The sequence below is a fragment of the Scyliorhinus torazame genome, chromosome 16 (genome assembly GCF_047496885.1).
Source record: "Scyliorhinus torazame isolate Kashiwa2021f chromosome 16, sScyTor2.1, whole genome shotgun sequence".
In the NCBI taxonomy this organism is placed as follows: Eukaryota; Metazoa; Chordata; class Chondrichthyes; order Carcharhiniformes; family Scyliorhinidae; genus Scyliorhinus; species Scyliorhinus torazame.
Window position 1 is genome coordinate 169,967,881 of NC_092722.1, and position 15,626 is coordinate 169,983,506.

The window sequence follows — 15,626 nt, forward strand, 5'->3', positions numbered from 1 at the left end:
CTCTTGATTAAATGAAAGGAGCAGGAACAGGGTCAGCCTTGTCTTTTGGGAAAATTAAATACCTTTTAAGACAGCTTTAAAATCTGTAAGTACCTTTTCAAAGCAACTCTAAAGCATTGTCACCAGCTCCTTAGATGTTTAACATATGCCCTTTGCACATTAAGTGAAAAATATTATAAGGGCTTTGTCCAGTTTAGATTCCCAACAGTATAAGTCTCTTAAGTAAACGTCAACTCTTGCTTCATATTGATTCTGGATGAAAAGAATCTTTCTTCGGCAAATTAATTCTTCTGGGGAAAAAAATCCATGAAAAGATTGATCAGAGCCTTATTGTAACCAGAGCCTTAACTCATACATTACCAGCTTTCCAACAAGTCGATATGACATTCCTTTTGGGATAAGCTGCTTTATAATGATTGTAATGAATGTAGAAATTGATATATGTTGTGTCTTATATCTGCTGCAGTAAGGGTTTTTAAAGCCTGGGTTAAGGTACATATTTGTTGCAGTAATATTATTAAAAATTCCAGCTTAAGGTATCCAAACTGTATGTTTGTTAAAGCTGTAATTAAAGGCCATGATTCATTCCAACCACTTACTTGGTTACAGATAAAGGGCTAATGCAACATTGCTATAATTGCTGGAGATTCCCTGGAGAGTAGATAATTTATTAGGGGTTGTGTTTAGTCCTGGCTAAGTGGGTCATGTGACATCTTAGTGGCTTACAGATGAAGTAATTGGTGTGAGGAGCCAAGTCTGTCTGTAGTTTTGCAGTTTGCCATAGGATTTGAGTCTGACAAGATGAGGATTTTCAGTGGAACAGCAGTTTTTGCCAAATACTGCTAGGTTGAGCAGAAATGTACTGAATCTGTCCTTGAAAGGAACTCTCTCCAAACGTCTGCACAGCTGAGCAAGTAGACGTGTTTTGTTAACTTTATAGTGACATTTGAACATTATTGGGTTCTTAATTGGTGTTAGTAGCAGGAAGAGATTGTAAGTTTAAGTTTTTCGTTATGTTGAAGAACTGTTTAACTGATAGTCCTAAAGCTATTTTCTTTGATGTTGATGTGGTTAATTCTGTGTTTAAATTAAAGTTTGTTCCAACATAAGTTACCTATCGGTCAGAGTCATGACTGCTGGGTGAAGTATCGTTTCCCCACAGTTTTCCAAATTAAAAAAAAATTGTTTGGGGTTCTTGACCGCTATCGGAACAAATGTTGGATTCTGGTCCGGTATCTTAACATGATTTTGTTCAAACATTATTAGATGAAATGCAAATAACAAAATGTATTTTATCTTAATATCACTGCAAATATAATTGTTCGCAATACCAAATCGCCATAGGAAATATGAAATGTGACATATGTTGCATCATAGTTTTGAAACTCTTAGCGTCGTCTGAATCTTTTTGTTAGAAAATTGAAATAGTATAATAATTAAGTTACTAATGTCATTGGTAGTTCGACAAAGATCGTTCAGCTGAAACTTGAAACTGTAATCGTTGACCTCTTGCCTGTGAAACAACTGCCTCCAGTTTTGATAGTGGTTGTCAGAAACATGTTTCTCTTTGCACACAGTTTTTAAAAAGAACTTTTCTGAAAATCCAATGCTGACAATTACAGAATACAGTGAAATGAAATCGAAAGCACATGTAGCAAATTTCCAGTATACTTGACAAAAAATGGGAAAAAAACAATTGATGTCTCTTTCTTTGATATGTTACGACAATGCTATTGCAGATCTGAAAGTTTACACAAGAATTTTTAAGAAGTAACACTATAGTGTTTGAAAACGATTACAGTTTTGCTCAAGCCATTAGTTTATTCCACAATTTTTCAGCAACTTCTACCTTTTTTCAAACAGCAACTCATGCGGGAAAGACAGCAGATGGCTAGTCGTCCTTTTGCGTCTGTTGATGTTGCCATGGAAGTTGGAAATGAACAGCTTGATATCATAAGAGGACCACTAGAGGTAAGAACCCTAATCATAACTGTGCTCTGAACATCTGAATATATATTTTTTCCTTGTGGGAGAGATAGGGGGTTCACTTTAAAAATAAGGAGTCTCCCATTTAAGACAGAGATTAAGAGAATGTTTTTCTCCCAGAGGGTTATGGGCCTGTGGGACTCTCTTCCCAGAAAAGCGGTAGAAGAAAGGTAATTGAATGTTTTTAAGGCTGTGTTAGGTAGATTCTTGATTGACAGGATTCAAAGGTTAGGGAGAGAGGAAGGAAAGTAGAGTTCAGGCCACAATCAAAACAGCCATGATCTTACTGGTGGGCAAGGGTCATGGGGCTAATTGGTCTACTCCTTTTCCTAATTCATTTGTCCATTTATGAGATCACTTGATGTGGAGTGATATACTTACCCAGGTCATTTGTGTTCATGTTGCATGGACAACCTTGGTTACATGTGATTCTACCTCCAAGGCATGTTTTCTCACTGATATTGCAGTCCATTCACCTGAGGCATTATATTTCAGAAGCAACAAAAGAAAGCTACTTCTGTTGCGGATATTAATGCTCTACAGGGTCAAATGAATGCATTTGGAAAGAACTTTATGAAGAAAGTGAAAAACATATGCATTGATCTTACAAAGCATTAACCTTTGCCTAATTAGCATACTAATTTATTAACGCCTCTAGTGCAAGAATAACATGAATAATGAAAGCAAATGAGCAATGATTTTAAAGCACAGAAGGTAACTATGTAAGTTAAATTCAGCAATCCCACGTTTCCAGTAGGGATCCATGGTCAAAGAGAACTCCAGTCAAAAGCGGCCATTATCGTTTGCTTGGGAAAACATTTCTTGACTATTTTATTGGAATTCTTTGCTGGAAGTAACAAGCAACATGAATAAAGGGGAACCTGTGAACGTGCATTACTTAGATTTCTATAAGGCATTTGATAAGGTGCCACATCAAAGCTTACTACACAAAATAAGAGACCTTGGTTTTGGCGTAGCATATTAGCATGGACAGAGAATTGGTTAGCCAGCAGAAAGCAGAGAGGAGACATGAATGGGTCGTTTTCAGAATGGCAAGCTGTGATTCTTGGCTGGAGTGCCACAGGAATCAGTGCTGGGGCCTGAGTATTTAAAATTTTGATCAATGGTTTGGATGAAGGCACCAAATGTATGGGTGCTAAATGTTCTAATGAGACAAAAGTACGTAGGAAAGTAAGTTGTGAAGAGGACATAGCGGGCGGGATTCTCCAAAACGGCAGCTAAGTGTTGACGCAGGCATAAACACCGGAGCATTTCAGGCCGGCGTCAACGGGCCCCTTGGCCCAGCGATTCACTTACCTGAAGGGGGCCAGCAGGGGGCCAGAGTGCTCCGCGCAGCTCCGGCTGCCGATATGGGGTCCTGCACTTCCAGCCGCAGGTCTGCGAATGCGCGGCGGCCCCGTGCAAAATGGCGGACCCACACAGCAAACCAGCCCCAACAATATAGGCCCCCCACCATATCGCACTCGCTCGCCGATCGATGGCCCCCAATCGGAACCCTGGCCATCCTGGAGGAGCCCCGGTGACAGATCCCCCCGCCCTCAACCAGGGCGGCAGCAGCAGCCACCACTCCGAGTGCCCGCCGGGTAGAACCATGTTAGAACCACGCCAGCGGGAACTCTGCCAGCTGCCGGCGGAGAATCGGGAGCCATTGTCTCTTTCAATGGCTCCCGACCGGTGCCGCATTGACTGCGCTCGTACGACTGGCTGCGATTCTCTGTTCCGCGGAAAATCATGGGAAGGCGTCGGACCCTATCGCGGGTCTGACGCCCCATTCTCTGCCCCCATGCCGAGCGCGATTTCGGCACAGTCGCTCAGAGAATCCCGGCCAGGGAGTCTGCAAAATGACATGGATAGATTAAGTGATTGGTGGAAAAAATTGGCAAATAGAATATCATTGTAGGAAAATATGAACATGTCCACTTCGGCAGGATGAACAGAAACGCAGCATATTATTTAAATGGAGAGAGATTGCAAAACTCTGGAACAAGCTATACTGTTACATGAATCACAAATTGTTAATGTGCTGGCACACCAAGTAATTAGGAAGGCAAATGAAATGTTGTTTATTGCTAGAGGCATGAATATAACAGTAGAGATGATTTGCTAGAGTTGTACAGGGCATTGGTGAGACCATGGACGGGATTCTCCGTTGGTTGACGGCGGAATCGGAAAACGCAATTGGGCCGAGAATCGGTTCCAACATCAAAATCACAGCTAGCGCCGATTTCCTGTCAAACCACAATTTTCTGTTGCCTCGACAGCGGCGTCAATGCATTCCAGAACGCATGAACAGTAAATAGCATTGGCATATCATTAGCGGGCCTGAACCGGTATTCTCCAGGGCCTCCACGGTTCTCCGCCTCCAATGGGCTGAATTGCCGATGGTGAGGTTCACTTGTGCTCTTAAAAATTGTGAGACAGGTGCCGTGGCTGCTGAGGGAGAGAGAGGGAGCACGGAAAGTGTCCAACATGGCCATAGTTTGCTGCCAGTTATGCCGCTAGCTGGGTGGGGGGGGGATTTCTGCCAGGGCTGGGGGGAGTAGTGGGAGTTGGCCAGGAGATGGGCTGTGGGGTCAGGGTGGACGAAGCAGCCATGCAGCTGCGCGCACCACTGACTGCCGACTAACTTAAGACCATGGGTCATATGGATGCCCCCCACAGGCCAGCCCCCCCCCCCCCCCCCCGAGATGCCTCCAGGCCCCAGCCGACCTATGAGTCGTATGGGCACCCGCCAGCGCAACCAGTGCCATCTTGTTTGCTGGGATGGTGTGTGTGGGGACTGAAGTGTATATGTGCGGCTGTAGCTTGTCGGCCCCCTGAATCCAGCGAATCCTACGAATCCGGCACCATTTCTCATTGGAATTGATTGTGTCCCACGTGTCGCCGGTGCACGTCCCTTAATAGTCGCTGAATTGGACCAGGTGCGGAGCCAGTTTTGCTGTCTTGCAAGTCCACAAATCCTGCCCCGGCGTCAACACTTAGTCTCAGAAACGGAGAATCCAGCCACATATCTGGAGTACTGTGTACAATTCTGGTCTCGTTATTTCCAAAATGATATAAATGTTTTAGAAGCAGTGGAGATACAGGTTACTCAGCTGATACCTGGGATGAGGATGTTTTAAGACCATAAGTAGTAGGAGCAGACGTAGACAATTCAGCCCATCGAGTCTGCTCCACCATTCAATAAGATCATGGCTGATCTGATATAATCCTGAACTCTACTTTCTGCCTTATCCCCATAACCCTTGACTCCCTCACTGATTAAAAATCTGTCTATCTCAGTCTTGAACTTACTTAATGAACCAGCCTCGACAGCTCTCTGCGGCAAATAATTCCACACATTCACTGCCTCTGAGAGAAGAAATTCCTCCTCATCTCTGTCTTAAATTGGTGAGTAACCCCCTTACTGTGAGATTTTGCCCTCTGCTCCTAGACTCCCCCACAAGAGGAAACATCCTCTCAGCATCTTCCCTGTCAAGCCGCCTGAGAATTCTATATGCTTCAATGAGGTCATCTCTCATTCTTCTAAACTCCAATGAGTGCAGGCGTAACCTTTTTTTCTTTCCCTTTTTTTTTCTTTTTTATAAATTTAGAGTACCCAATTCATTTTTTCCAATTATGGGGCAATTTAGCGTGGCCAATCCTCCTACCCTGCACATCTTTTTGGGTTGTAGGGACGAAACCCACTCAAACACGGGGAGAATGTGCAAACTCCACATAGACAGTGACCCAGAGCCGGGATCGAACCTGGGACCTCGGCGCCGTGAGGCAGCAGTGCTACTCTCTGCGCCACCGTGCTGCCCTGGCCCAACCTATTTAACATCTCCTTAAAGAAAATCCCTCCATACCTGGGATCACCCTCGTGAACTTTCTCTGGAATTCCTCCAATGCCAGTATATTTTTCCTTAGATAAGGGGACTAAAATTGTTCACAGTTACCTTTAAAAAAGAGTTTGGACAGGTTGGACCTGTATCCATTGGATTTTAGAAGAATAATCCTATTGAAACACATAAGACCTGAAGGGACTTGACAGCGTGGAAGCTGGAAGGATATTTTCCCTTGTGCGAAAGATTAGGACTAGGGGACACGGTTTAAAAATAAGGGGTCTCTTATTTAAAATAAGATGAGAAGAAATGTTTTCTCTAAGGGTCATGAGCTTTGCAACTATTTTCCCCTGAAAAGTGGTAGAGGCAGAGTCATTGAACATTTTTAAGACAGACATAGATAGTTTCTTGACTAAAAAGGGAGTCAGAGGTTATCAGGGGTAGGTGAAATGTAGAGTTGAGGCCACAATCAGATCAACCATGATCTTATTGAATAGCAGAGCAGGCCTGAGGAGCTGAATGATCATCCTTGTTCCTAATTCTTATGTTTGTAAGTATATTCTTTCATACATATCACACCAATTCTCTGACCTGTATTCTCTTTGAATATGGCTCACCTCAAAGCTCCAGGGTATTGAAGTAGTTCTTCTATCTTTGGCAAGGCTGTCACTGATTTATTGCCATTGCTATTAATTATTTTGTTGTGTTTATTCAGAAGTTGACTGGCTTGAAAATATAAGTTTGCCTTCACACCTTTCTGCTTATAATCGCAACAATCAAAAAACATAAACTGTCTTTGTTGCATTCAGATTTGAAAAGTCACTATGTTCATCTGAAATTAGAATTGATGATAGGCAACTGGCAGCAAAATATCATGTACCAAGGTTTATTCCTTAAGGAAATAAAAAGAAAAGAAAGGCTTGCATTTTAACAGCATTTTCCATGAACAATGGATATCTTGGCGTGCTTTACTGTCAATGAAGTACTTTGTACTGTAATCACTATTGCAATGTGGTGGGCAGCACGGTGGCGCAGTGAGTAGCACTGCTGCCTCACGGCGCCGAGGTCCCAGGTTCAATCCCGGCTCTGGGTCACTGTCCGTGTGGAGTTAGCACATTCTCCCCGTGTTTACGTGGGTTTCGCCCCCACAACCCAAAAGATGTGCAGGGTAGGCGGATTGTCCACACTAAAATTGCTCCTTAATTGGAAAAAATGAATTGGGTACATTAAATGTATTTTTAAAAAAACTATTGCAATGTAGAAAAAGCAGCAGCCATTGTGTGCACAGCAATCTCCTACAAAGAGCGATTTGATAATCACCAGATAATCTGTTTTAGTGATGTTGGTTGAGGAATAAATACAGGCTTGGGCAATGGGGCAACTCCCCTGCATTAACTCACACTAACCAAAACATTGAGTTGAAATTGTACACATATGCATAAATACCAATGATGACAATAGATTAATTTCATCCACTTCCTAAAGGTAGGTAAGTAGCTCTGATTTGTCCACCTGCATTTCTTAAGTGATTCTGATATAATTGTCAAATGTCTGCTGTATAGAGCTGATACTTATCCTGAAATTGGTGTACAAAGACATTGAGTGGCTTGCTTTGTCATATCCCCTTACCAGATGCTCATGTTACAGCTTTTGTACATTTAAAAAATGCTTTTAACACGCAGCTCAAATGGTCAATTTAGAAAGTAGTGAGTTCAACTCCCAGGATGCTATACAGTTGAATGCACTTTCCTCGGTTGGGTGAATTCTGTCAGCTTGGCTATCAGATGGACTGTCACAGGGAAAAACACAGCTCCCACATATTTGACATGTTTAGAAATTCAATTGTTTTTGTTTGTGTGTGTACGTATATGAACATTTTTGGGAACATTAACAATTTGAATCAATTATTTGTTGCAATTTTTGTTTTCTATTACATAGTAGTTTAGTAGCTGATAATATGTTTTCTACATTTTTAAAATTTGAATATCAATTCCAAACTAATTAACCATGGAAGCAGCTTTTATTTAAAAGTGATGTTAGCACCTAAAATTATTGGTTACACTATCTGACTATCTGTTGAATCAAAACAAGTTATAAGGCTGGAATTTACCGCTGTTCATGCCAGCGGGATATTCCAGTCCCACACCGGAGCACGGGTTTCCCGGTGATGAGGGGCGCAGTCACCGTGAAATCCCGTTGACAACGGCGGGGTCAGTAAATCATAATTAGCAACATTTTGGGCAACAATTCCTAAACTCATTGTATGTTCAAATATTATGTTCACTAAATATATAATGTTACAACCAGGATGGGAGGAGCACATGGTTTCTCTCGAACCACTATTCCAAAGGTCACAACATAATTGTACATGTTTAAAACTCACCGAAGTGGCCAGTTATTTACTTTTGCTACTTCTAGACTCAGAATAAAAGAGACTTTAACCAGACTTCTTTCAATTAAATTGGAACTATTGATTTCTTATGAACCAAAACTTCCTTTTTATAACCATTTGCAAAACTGGTTAACATACAATTTATAATCCGGAAATGTAACAATTTGCAACTTTTAAAAACCCAACACCAGACACGTGCACACACGCACACACACAGACACTCTCAAATCAAAGCGCAAGACAAATAAGGGGCTGGATTCTCCGCACCTTCGCGCCGAAATCGCGCAGGCATGGGGGCGGAGAATCCATGTTCCCGCAAGAAATCGGGACTGGCGCCAGTTTGCAGATTCTGCGGGCCCCGAAAGGCGTGCACTCAGAGAGTACACCGTGCTACCTGTGACCTACCTGGGGCCATTGCCAGAGGCCCCCGACCAGCTGAAGTTCTGATTACGTGGAACTAATGTGCTCCAGCCGGTCGGGATAATCACGTGGCGGCTGCGGACTTAGTCCGCAGCTGCCCTGGTCACGGGCGGGCTGATCGGAGGCCGGGGGGACCTTACAGGTGGCCGGGAAATTGAGCGGGGGTTGAGGGTCGGGGGGGGGCTCTTTTTTTGAGTCTAGCTCCGCGGTCTGAGTCTGCCATGGTGCACGGCACGGCCGATGGAGGCCGCCGCCATGCGCATTTGTGGTGTTATGGGCCGGGGTTTAGAGGACGCCAAAGTGTATCATGGAGTTCACCTGACCCATACCTTTTACTAGATTGTGGTATGGGGAGCACATGGCCCACTCTACAGGTATGGTACAGCAGAAATGGAAAAGTATTTTTTAAAGCAAAACAATGTTTATTCTATGAACTCCAGTTTACCTTTTTAAAACATACAGTGAACAACTGAGCAACTATTAATTCAAATACAACCCCCAAAGAATACAACACTAAGTAATCTGTAAGTTGCCTTTTAATATCCAGAAGACTTAAGAAACACCTTTTAACAGAAGCACATTAGGTTTACATTCACTACTGAGAACATTTATAATTCTGAATTCACCAAATGATCAAGAGATAGTCTTTTCCTGGCAGAGAGTTCAACAGTACACCTACTCTGTCTGGCTTCAACTCCAACACTGAAAACGAAACTAAAACACACCCTGCAGCAAACAGCCTAAAAGGAAAGTAAAAAGCTTACAGACAGCCCAGCTCCACCCATACTCTGACAGCACTGCAGTAAAGAACACCCATTTATAAAAGGTACTCTCACTACTGATATTTATATACACACCCATTTATAAACACCCATTTCTTAAAAGTATTCTCACATGACACCTCCCCTCAAGAAAAAAAAACCCCATCAACTTCAAGATGGTTTCATTTTTCACCTTTTCACTATCCTTTAAGAAATGCACACAGTAAACATACTTTTTTGTTTCAAAAAACAACACACGCAAACAGGTATAATAATAAAGTCCTTTTATTTTTTCGTTCTTCTTCCAACTGAAATCCTTCTCGATTGACAGTCTCTTTGAACAAGAAGGTCTCTGCACGATCCATCCATTTCTCTACGCCTCAGCATTTCTCTTTAAAGTCAGATACTTTAGTTCAATATGATCACAGAGTCCCTTGTAATTCTCCAACACAGGAGCATTGGTTATCACAGCTTTCAAGCAGTCAAATGCCTGTTGAAAGTCCGCTGTCCACTGGAATTTGTTACGCTTCTTGAGCAAGTCCGTCAGTGGAGCAACCACGCTACAAAAAGTTTGCACAAATTTTCGAACAAATTCACTCTTGCATTATTTCCCTTCGTCTTGAGGGTATTGGAAACTCCTCAATAACTGTAGGTTTCACATCCCGTGTGACCATTCAACCCTGTCCGATTGTATGGCCAAGGAAAGTGACTTGGGCTTTTCCAAATTCCCTTTTGGCTAGGTTTATCACCAAACCCACCTCCTGAAGTCGATCGAATAACTCCATCAGATGTTTCAAATGTTCTGTCCATGTCTGGCTGAAAATTACCAGATCGTCGATGTATACCGCATAATTGGGTAATCCTGAAACAACTTTGTTAGTGAACCGTTGAAATGTGGCTGCTGTGATTTTCATGCCAAATGGCATAACTTTGAATTGGTATATTCCATCTGGAGTCACAAAAGCTGAAATCTCCTTCTCCCTTTCGGATAAAGGCACCTGTCAGTAACCTTTAAGTAAATCCAGTTTGGAAATAAAAGCTGATTGTCCCACTTTCTCAATGCAATCCTCCAAACGTGGGATAGGATAAGAGTCCGTTCTTGCAACTGTATTGACCTTTCTGTAGTCCACACACAACCATTGGGTACTGTCTGGTTTAGGTACCATCACTATGGGTGAGCTGCATTGGCTGCAACCCACTTCAATTATGCCATTTTTAAGCATACTCTCAATCTTTTTGTTAACCTGTGCCAATTTTAAAGGGGTAAGTCTGTATGGATGTTGTTTGATTGGAACAGTATTTCCCACATCTACATCATTTATAGCCATTTTTGTACTTCCCAATTTATCTCTCCAAACTTGTCCATGTGATATCAATAACTCTTTCAGGTCAGTTGTTTTTCCTCTGGAAGGTAACTCAACAATTTATCCCAATTTTTAAGAACATCCTCGTTTTCCAATTTAATTTGAGGTATGTCAAATTCACAGTCATCTGGATTTGGTTCGACACTTTGAGTTATAGAAGTTTACTTTCGAATCATTAAAACCTCCTTTTTCTCCCCTTCCCTTTCAAAGTACCTTTTAAGCATATTCACATGACACACTCGATGAGTTTTCCTTCTGTCTCGTGTATTTATCGCATAATTCACCTCACTTAATTTCCTTTCAATCTGATAAGGTCCACAAAACCTTGCTTTTAAAGGCTCACCTACCACTGGTAACAACACCAAAACTTTAACTCCACTGGCAAAACTACGAACTTTGGATTTATTGTCTGCTACCCGTTTCATCTCATTTTGTGCGACTTTTAAATATTGACTTGCCAATTCACCTGCTCTATTTAATCGTTCCCTAAAATTTGACACGTAATCCAATAATGTAATTTCCGATTTCTCACTCACCAATTTTGCCTTAATCAATTGAAGTGGTCCCCTTATCTCATGACCAAAAATTAGTTCAAAAGGTCTAAATTTGGTTGACTCATTAGGTGCATCCCTAATTGCAAACAGTACGAATGGAATTCCTTTATCCCAATCCTTTGGATAATCGTGACAATCAGCCCTCAACATTGTCTTTAATGTCTGATGCCACCTTTCTAATGCTCCCTGTGATTCTGGATGGTACTCAGTTGATTTAAATTGTTTTATTCCTAAGCAATCCATAACGTCTTTGATTAACCTTGAGACAAAATTTGATCCTTGATTAGATTGTATTTCTGTGGGTAGTCCATATCTAGTAAAGAATTTAAGTAACTCCTCCACAATCTTTTTAACTGTAATATTACGTACTGGAATGGCCTCTGGAAACCTCGTAGACACATCCATTATCGTCAAAAGATATTGATTCCCACTTTTTGATTTAGGAAGCGGTTCTACGCAATCAATTAAGACCCTTGTAAAAGGTTCCTCAAATGCTGGAATGGGTATGAAGCGTGCTGGTTTTATCACTGCTTGAGGTTTCCCTATCACTTGACATGTGTGACATGATTGACAAAATTTAACTACATCTTTATGTAGTCCAGGCCAATAAAAATGTTTTTGGATTTTAGCTTGAGTTTTCCTTATTCCCAAATGACCTCCCACTGGTACCCCATGTGCAACTCGCAACACCTCTTTTCTATACCCTACTGGCAATACTACTTGATGAACTTCTGCCGACTTTCCATCCGCCTGCATTTGTCAAGATCTCCATTTTCTCATCAAGACATCACTTTTACGGTAATAACACTCTAGTATACACTCAGATTCTTCTTTGTGTATGCTTTCTGATACATCCATTTTATTTCTACATCTTCCTGTTGTAACTCCGTTAATTTTCCAGAACTAAAAATATCCACCTCATCCTCCACCTGTTCTTGTTCTTTTTCAACCATCTGATCAAAAACCGTTCCTGATAATTTCACTTCAACTTCATCTTTACTCTTTGATTTATCCTCTTGTCTTAACCTGTGATTTTGTGACCTTGTTACTACACAATCCGGAAAAATCCCAGGATATTTGTCCTTCAACACTTCAGTTGTCTGATTTTCCACTGGCTTATCAACCGCAATAGGCATCACTCCCACCTGCGATCCAGCAATATCAATACCCAAGATAAACTGTATTCCTGGACAAGATAATTTCTCTATTACTCCTACTACCACTTCACCACTCTTCACTGGACTTTCCAACCTTACCTTATATAATTGAACACTAGTCCTCTCACTCTGAATTCCACATATTACCACCTTTTCTGGCAACATTCTTCCCAAACTACATAATTCCTCATCTCTTACTGTTAAAGATTGACTAGCTCCTGTAACTCTTAAAATTGTGACTTCTTTACCTGCTGCTCCTGATACACTTGAGTAAACTTTACCCACACAAGTAAATTCTTTAAACAGATCTGGCACCTTATCAATCACCTCTTGATCAGGCTATACAATCTTTTGCATCTCCTTCGCTTCACTTGGGCTTTCCTTTACCACTTTCACAAACCCCACTGTCTTATCCTGTTTTACCACATCAGCCTTCCAAGTGCTTTTCTTCAACCACCAACACTGTGACTTTACATGGCCTAGTTTATTACAGTGAAAACATTTGAAACTTTTCATGGCTCTTCCACCCTCCTGGATTTTTTTTAAAATCTGAGGTACACTCTCCTTATTATCTCCATCAGATCACCTTTACCTTTACCACTTGAGTATTTCTCATGTCCCCAGTTTCTATCCCTCACAGGCTGAAACTGATGTCGGAAACTAAGCTTCGATTTATGAACAAATTCATAATCAACTGCCATTTCTGCTGCTAATCTCACAGTTTTAACCCTCTGCTCTTCCACATGAGTTCTCACTACATCAGTCATTGAATTTTTAAACTCCTCCAAAAGTATAATTTCTCTGAGAGCTTTATACGTTTGGTCTATTTTCAAAGCCCTTATCCACCTATCAAAATTACTCTGTTTGAGCCTTTCAAACTCCATGTATGTTTGACCATATTCTTTCCTTAAATTTCTAAACCTTTGTCTGTAGGCTTCAGGCACTAGTTCATATGGACCTAAGATGGATTTTTTCACCTCCTCATATGCCCCAGATACCTCTTCCAGCAGTGATGTGAACACTTCACGAGCCCTACCTACCAGCTTTGTTTGAATCAGTAATACCCACATGTCCTGTGTCCATTTTATTTGTGAAGATACCTTCTCAAAGGAAATGAAAAAGGCTTCTACCTCCTTCTCATCAAACCTTGGCAATGCTTGGACATATTTAAATAGATCCCCACCAAGCCTTCGACTATGACGCTCTTTCTCACTATCCTCATCACTATCCTCTAACTGTACTTTTCCCTTTACGTCTGCCAATTTTAAGTGACTGTCATGTTTCATAGCCACTTTCTGAAGTTCAAACTCTCTCTCTTTTTCCCTTTCCTCTCTATCTCTTTCTTTTTGTTCTGCTGGGGCTATTCTTTCTTTGTTTCTTTTTCTCACTCCTTTTCTTTTTCCCCGATCTGTATCTCCCTTTCTCTTTCTTTTTCTCTCATTGCATATTCAAGCTGCTTTAATTCTTTTTCATGTTCAAGTTACTTAATCTGCAACTGTATCTTTGCCATTTCTAATGAGTCAGACAGTATCTCAGGTAACTTTAAGTGCTCAGCCACCGCCATAATTACCTCATCTTTTCGCATTTTGTCAGGTAATGTTAACTGTAATGTTTTTGCCAAATCTAACAGTCTGCTTTTAGTCTCTGTCCGTAAGGTACTGCGTGTGACCATCTCCACCCCCAAAAACTTCAGAGCCTCTGAAAGAGCTATTGTCCACAACACACTCCCTACTTAACTGAAATACCACACCTGAAAAGCAACCACAATATGCTCACACCTCACTGTCTTTAAATTCACCAAGCCAATCCAATAGATAGACTTTTATCGCCCTCAAGCCCCCAATTTGTTATGGGCCAGGGTTTAGAGAACCCCAAAGTGTATCATGGAGTTCACCTGACCCACAACCTTTAATAGATTGCGGTATGGGGAGCACATGGCCCACTCTGCAGGTGTGGTACAGCAGAAATGGAAAAGTATTTTTTAAAGAAGAACAATGTTTATTCTATGAACTCAAGTTTACCTTTTTAAAACATACAGTGAACAACTTAGCAACCATTAATTCAAGTACAACCCCAAAGAATACAACACTAAGTAATCCGTAAGCTGTCCTTTTAACATCCAGAAGACTTAAGAAACACCTTTTAACAGAAGCACATTAGGTTTACATTCACTACTGAGAACATTTATAATTCTAATTTCACCAAATGATCAAGAGATAATCTTTTAATGGCAAAGAGTTGAACAGTACACCTGCTCTGTCTGGCTTCAGCTCCAACACTGAAAAGAAACTAAAACTCACCCTGCAGCAAACAGCCTAAAAGGAAAGTAAAAAGCTGACATATAGCCCAGCTCCACCCACACTCTGACATCACTGCAGTAATAAACACCCATTTCTTAAAGGTACTCTCACTACAGATATTTATATACACACCAATTTATAAACACCCATTTCTTAAAGGCACTCTCACATGACAGTGACCTCTGACCCGGAAGTGCGGGGGCCCTTATCTGCAGCAAAAGCTGCGAGATCTACTCCAGATCCCTGCTAGCCTCTTGCAGGGCTGGAAATTTGTGTCCCTTTGATGCCAGTTTTTCTGGCCTAAAACTCTACCGTTTTGATGCCGGCGTGGGATCATAGTCCCAATAATGGTCTAAGGTCTCTGCAGAAGTTGGCTTCAGGGAACATTTTGTGAAAAGGATTAAGTTTCAAAAAGTCTTGATGCTGCCTATTTGGTGTTCCTGCATGTAAAAACAGAGAACTGGCCATATGAGTTGTTTGGAAGTCCTTCGGCTGAAGGTTAACACCCAATCTGGACTGCAGGCAATACACATAGAGACAGAGGAACAACCCTCCTTCACAATTTTCTATTATTTTCTCTTAAGACACATACTGAGTTCTGTGAGGGACTATGACCTTACATAATATATTTTTGGAACACGATGTGCTCATCATAATTTCTAAAATTTTAACAAGTAAACAAAGGTATTCAGAATGGTTGAAGCTGCATATGTTTATGATCCCAGAACAAAAGATGTCTGAAACTGCATATGTCTATGACCCCAGAACAAAAGAGGCCACTTGGCAGATTAGGAGCATTCACGCCTTATTATTTCTCGGAACCGCTAACAACCCATGTGGACTATGC

The 15,626-nt window shown here is 41.4% G+C and overlaps 1 protein-coding gene across 1 annotated transcript in view; it reads left to right on the forward strand.

Annotated features, from left to right (window-relative positions):
* atrnl1b (attractin-like 1b) overlaps positions 1 to 15,626 on the forward strand; it is a 1,392,850-nt gene that overhangs the window by 1,123,140 nt on the left and 254,084 nt on the right. The window contains exon 27 of the mRNA XM_072479459.1: positions 1,864 to 1,971. Within this exon, the coding sequence (XP_072335560.1) occupies positions 1,864 to 1,971 (108 nt within the window). The remainder of the gene's footprint in view (positions 1 to 1,863; positions 1,972 to 15,626) is intronic.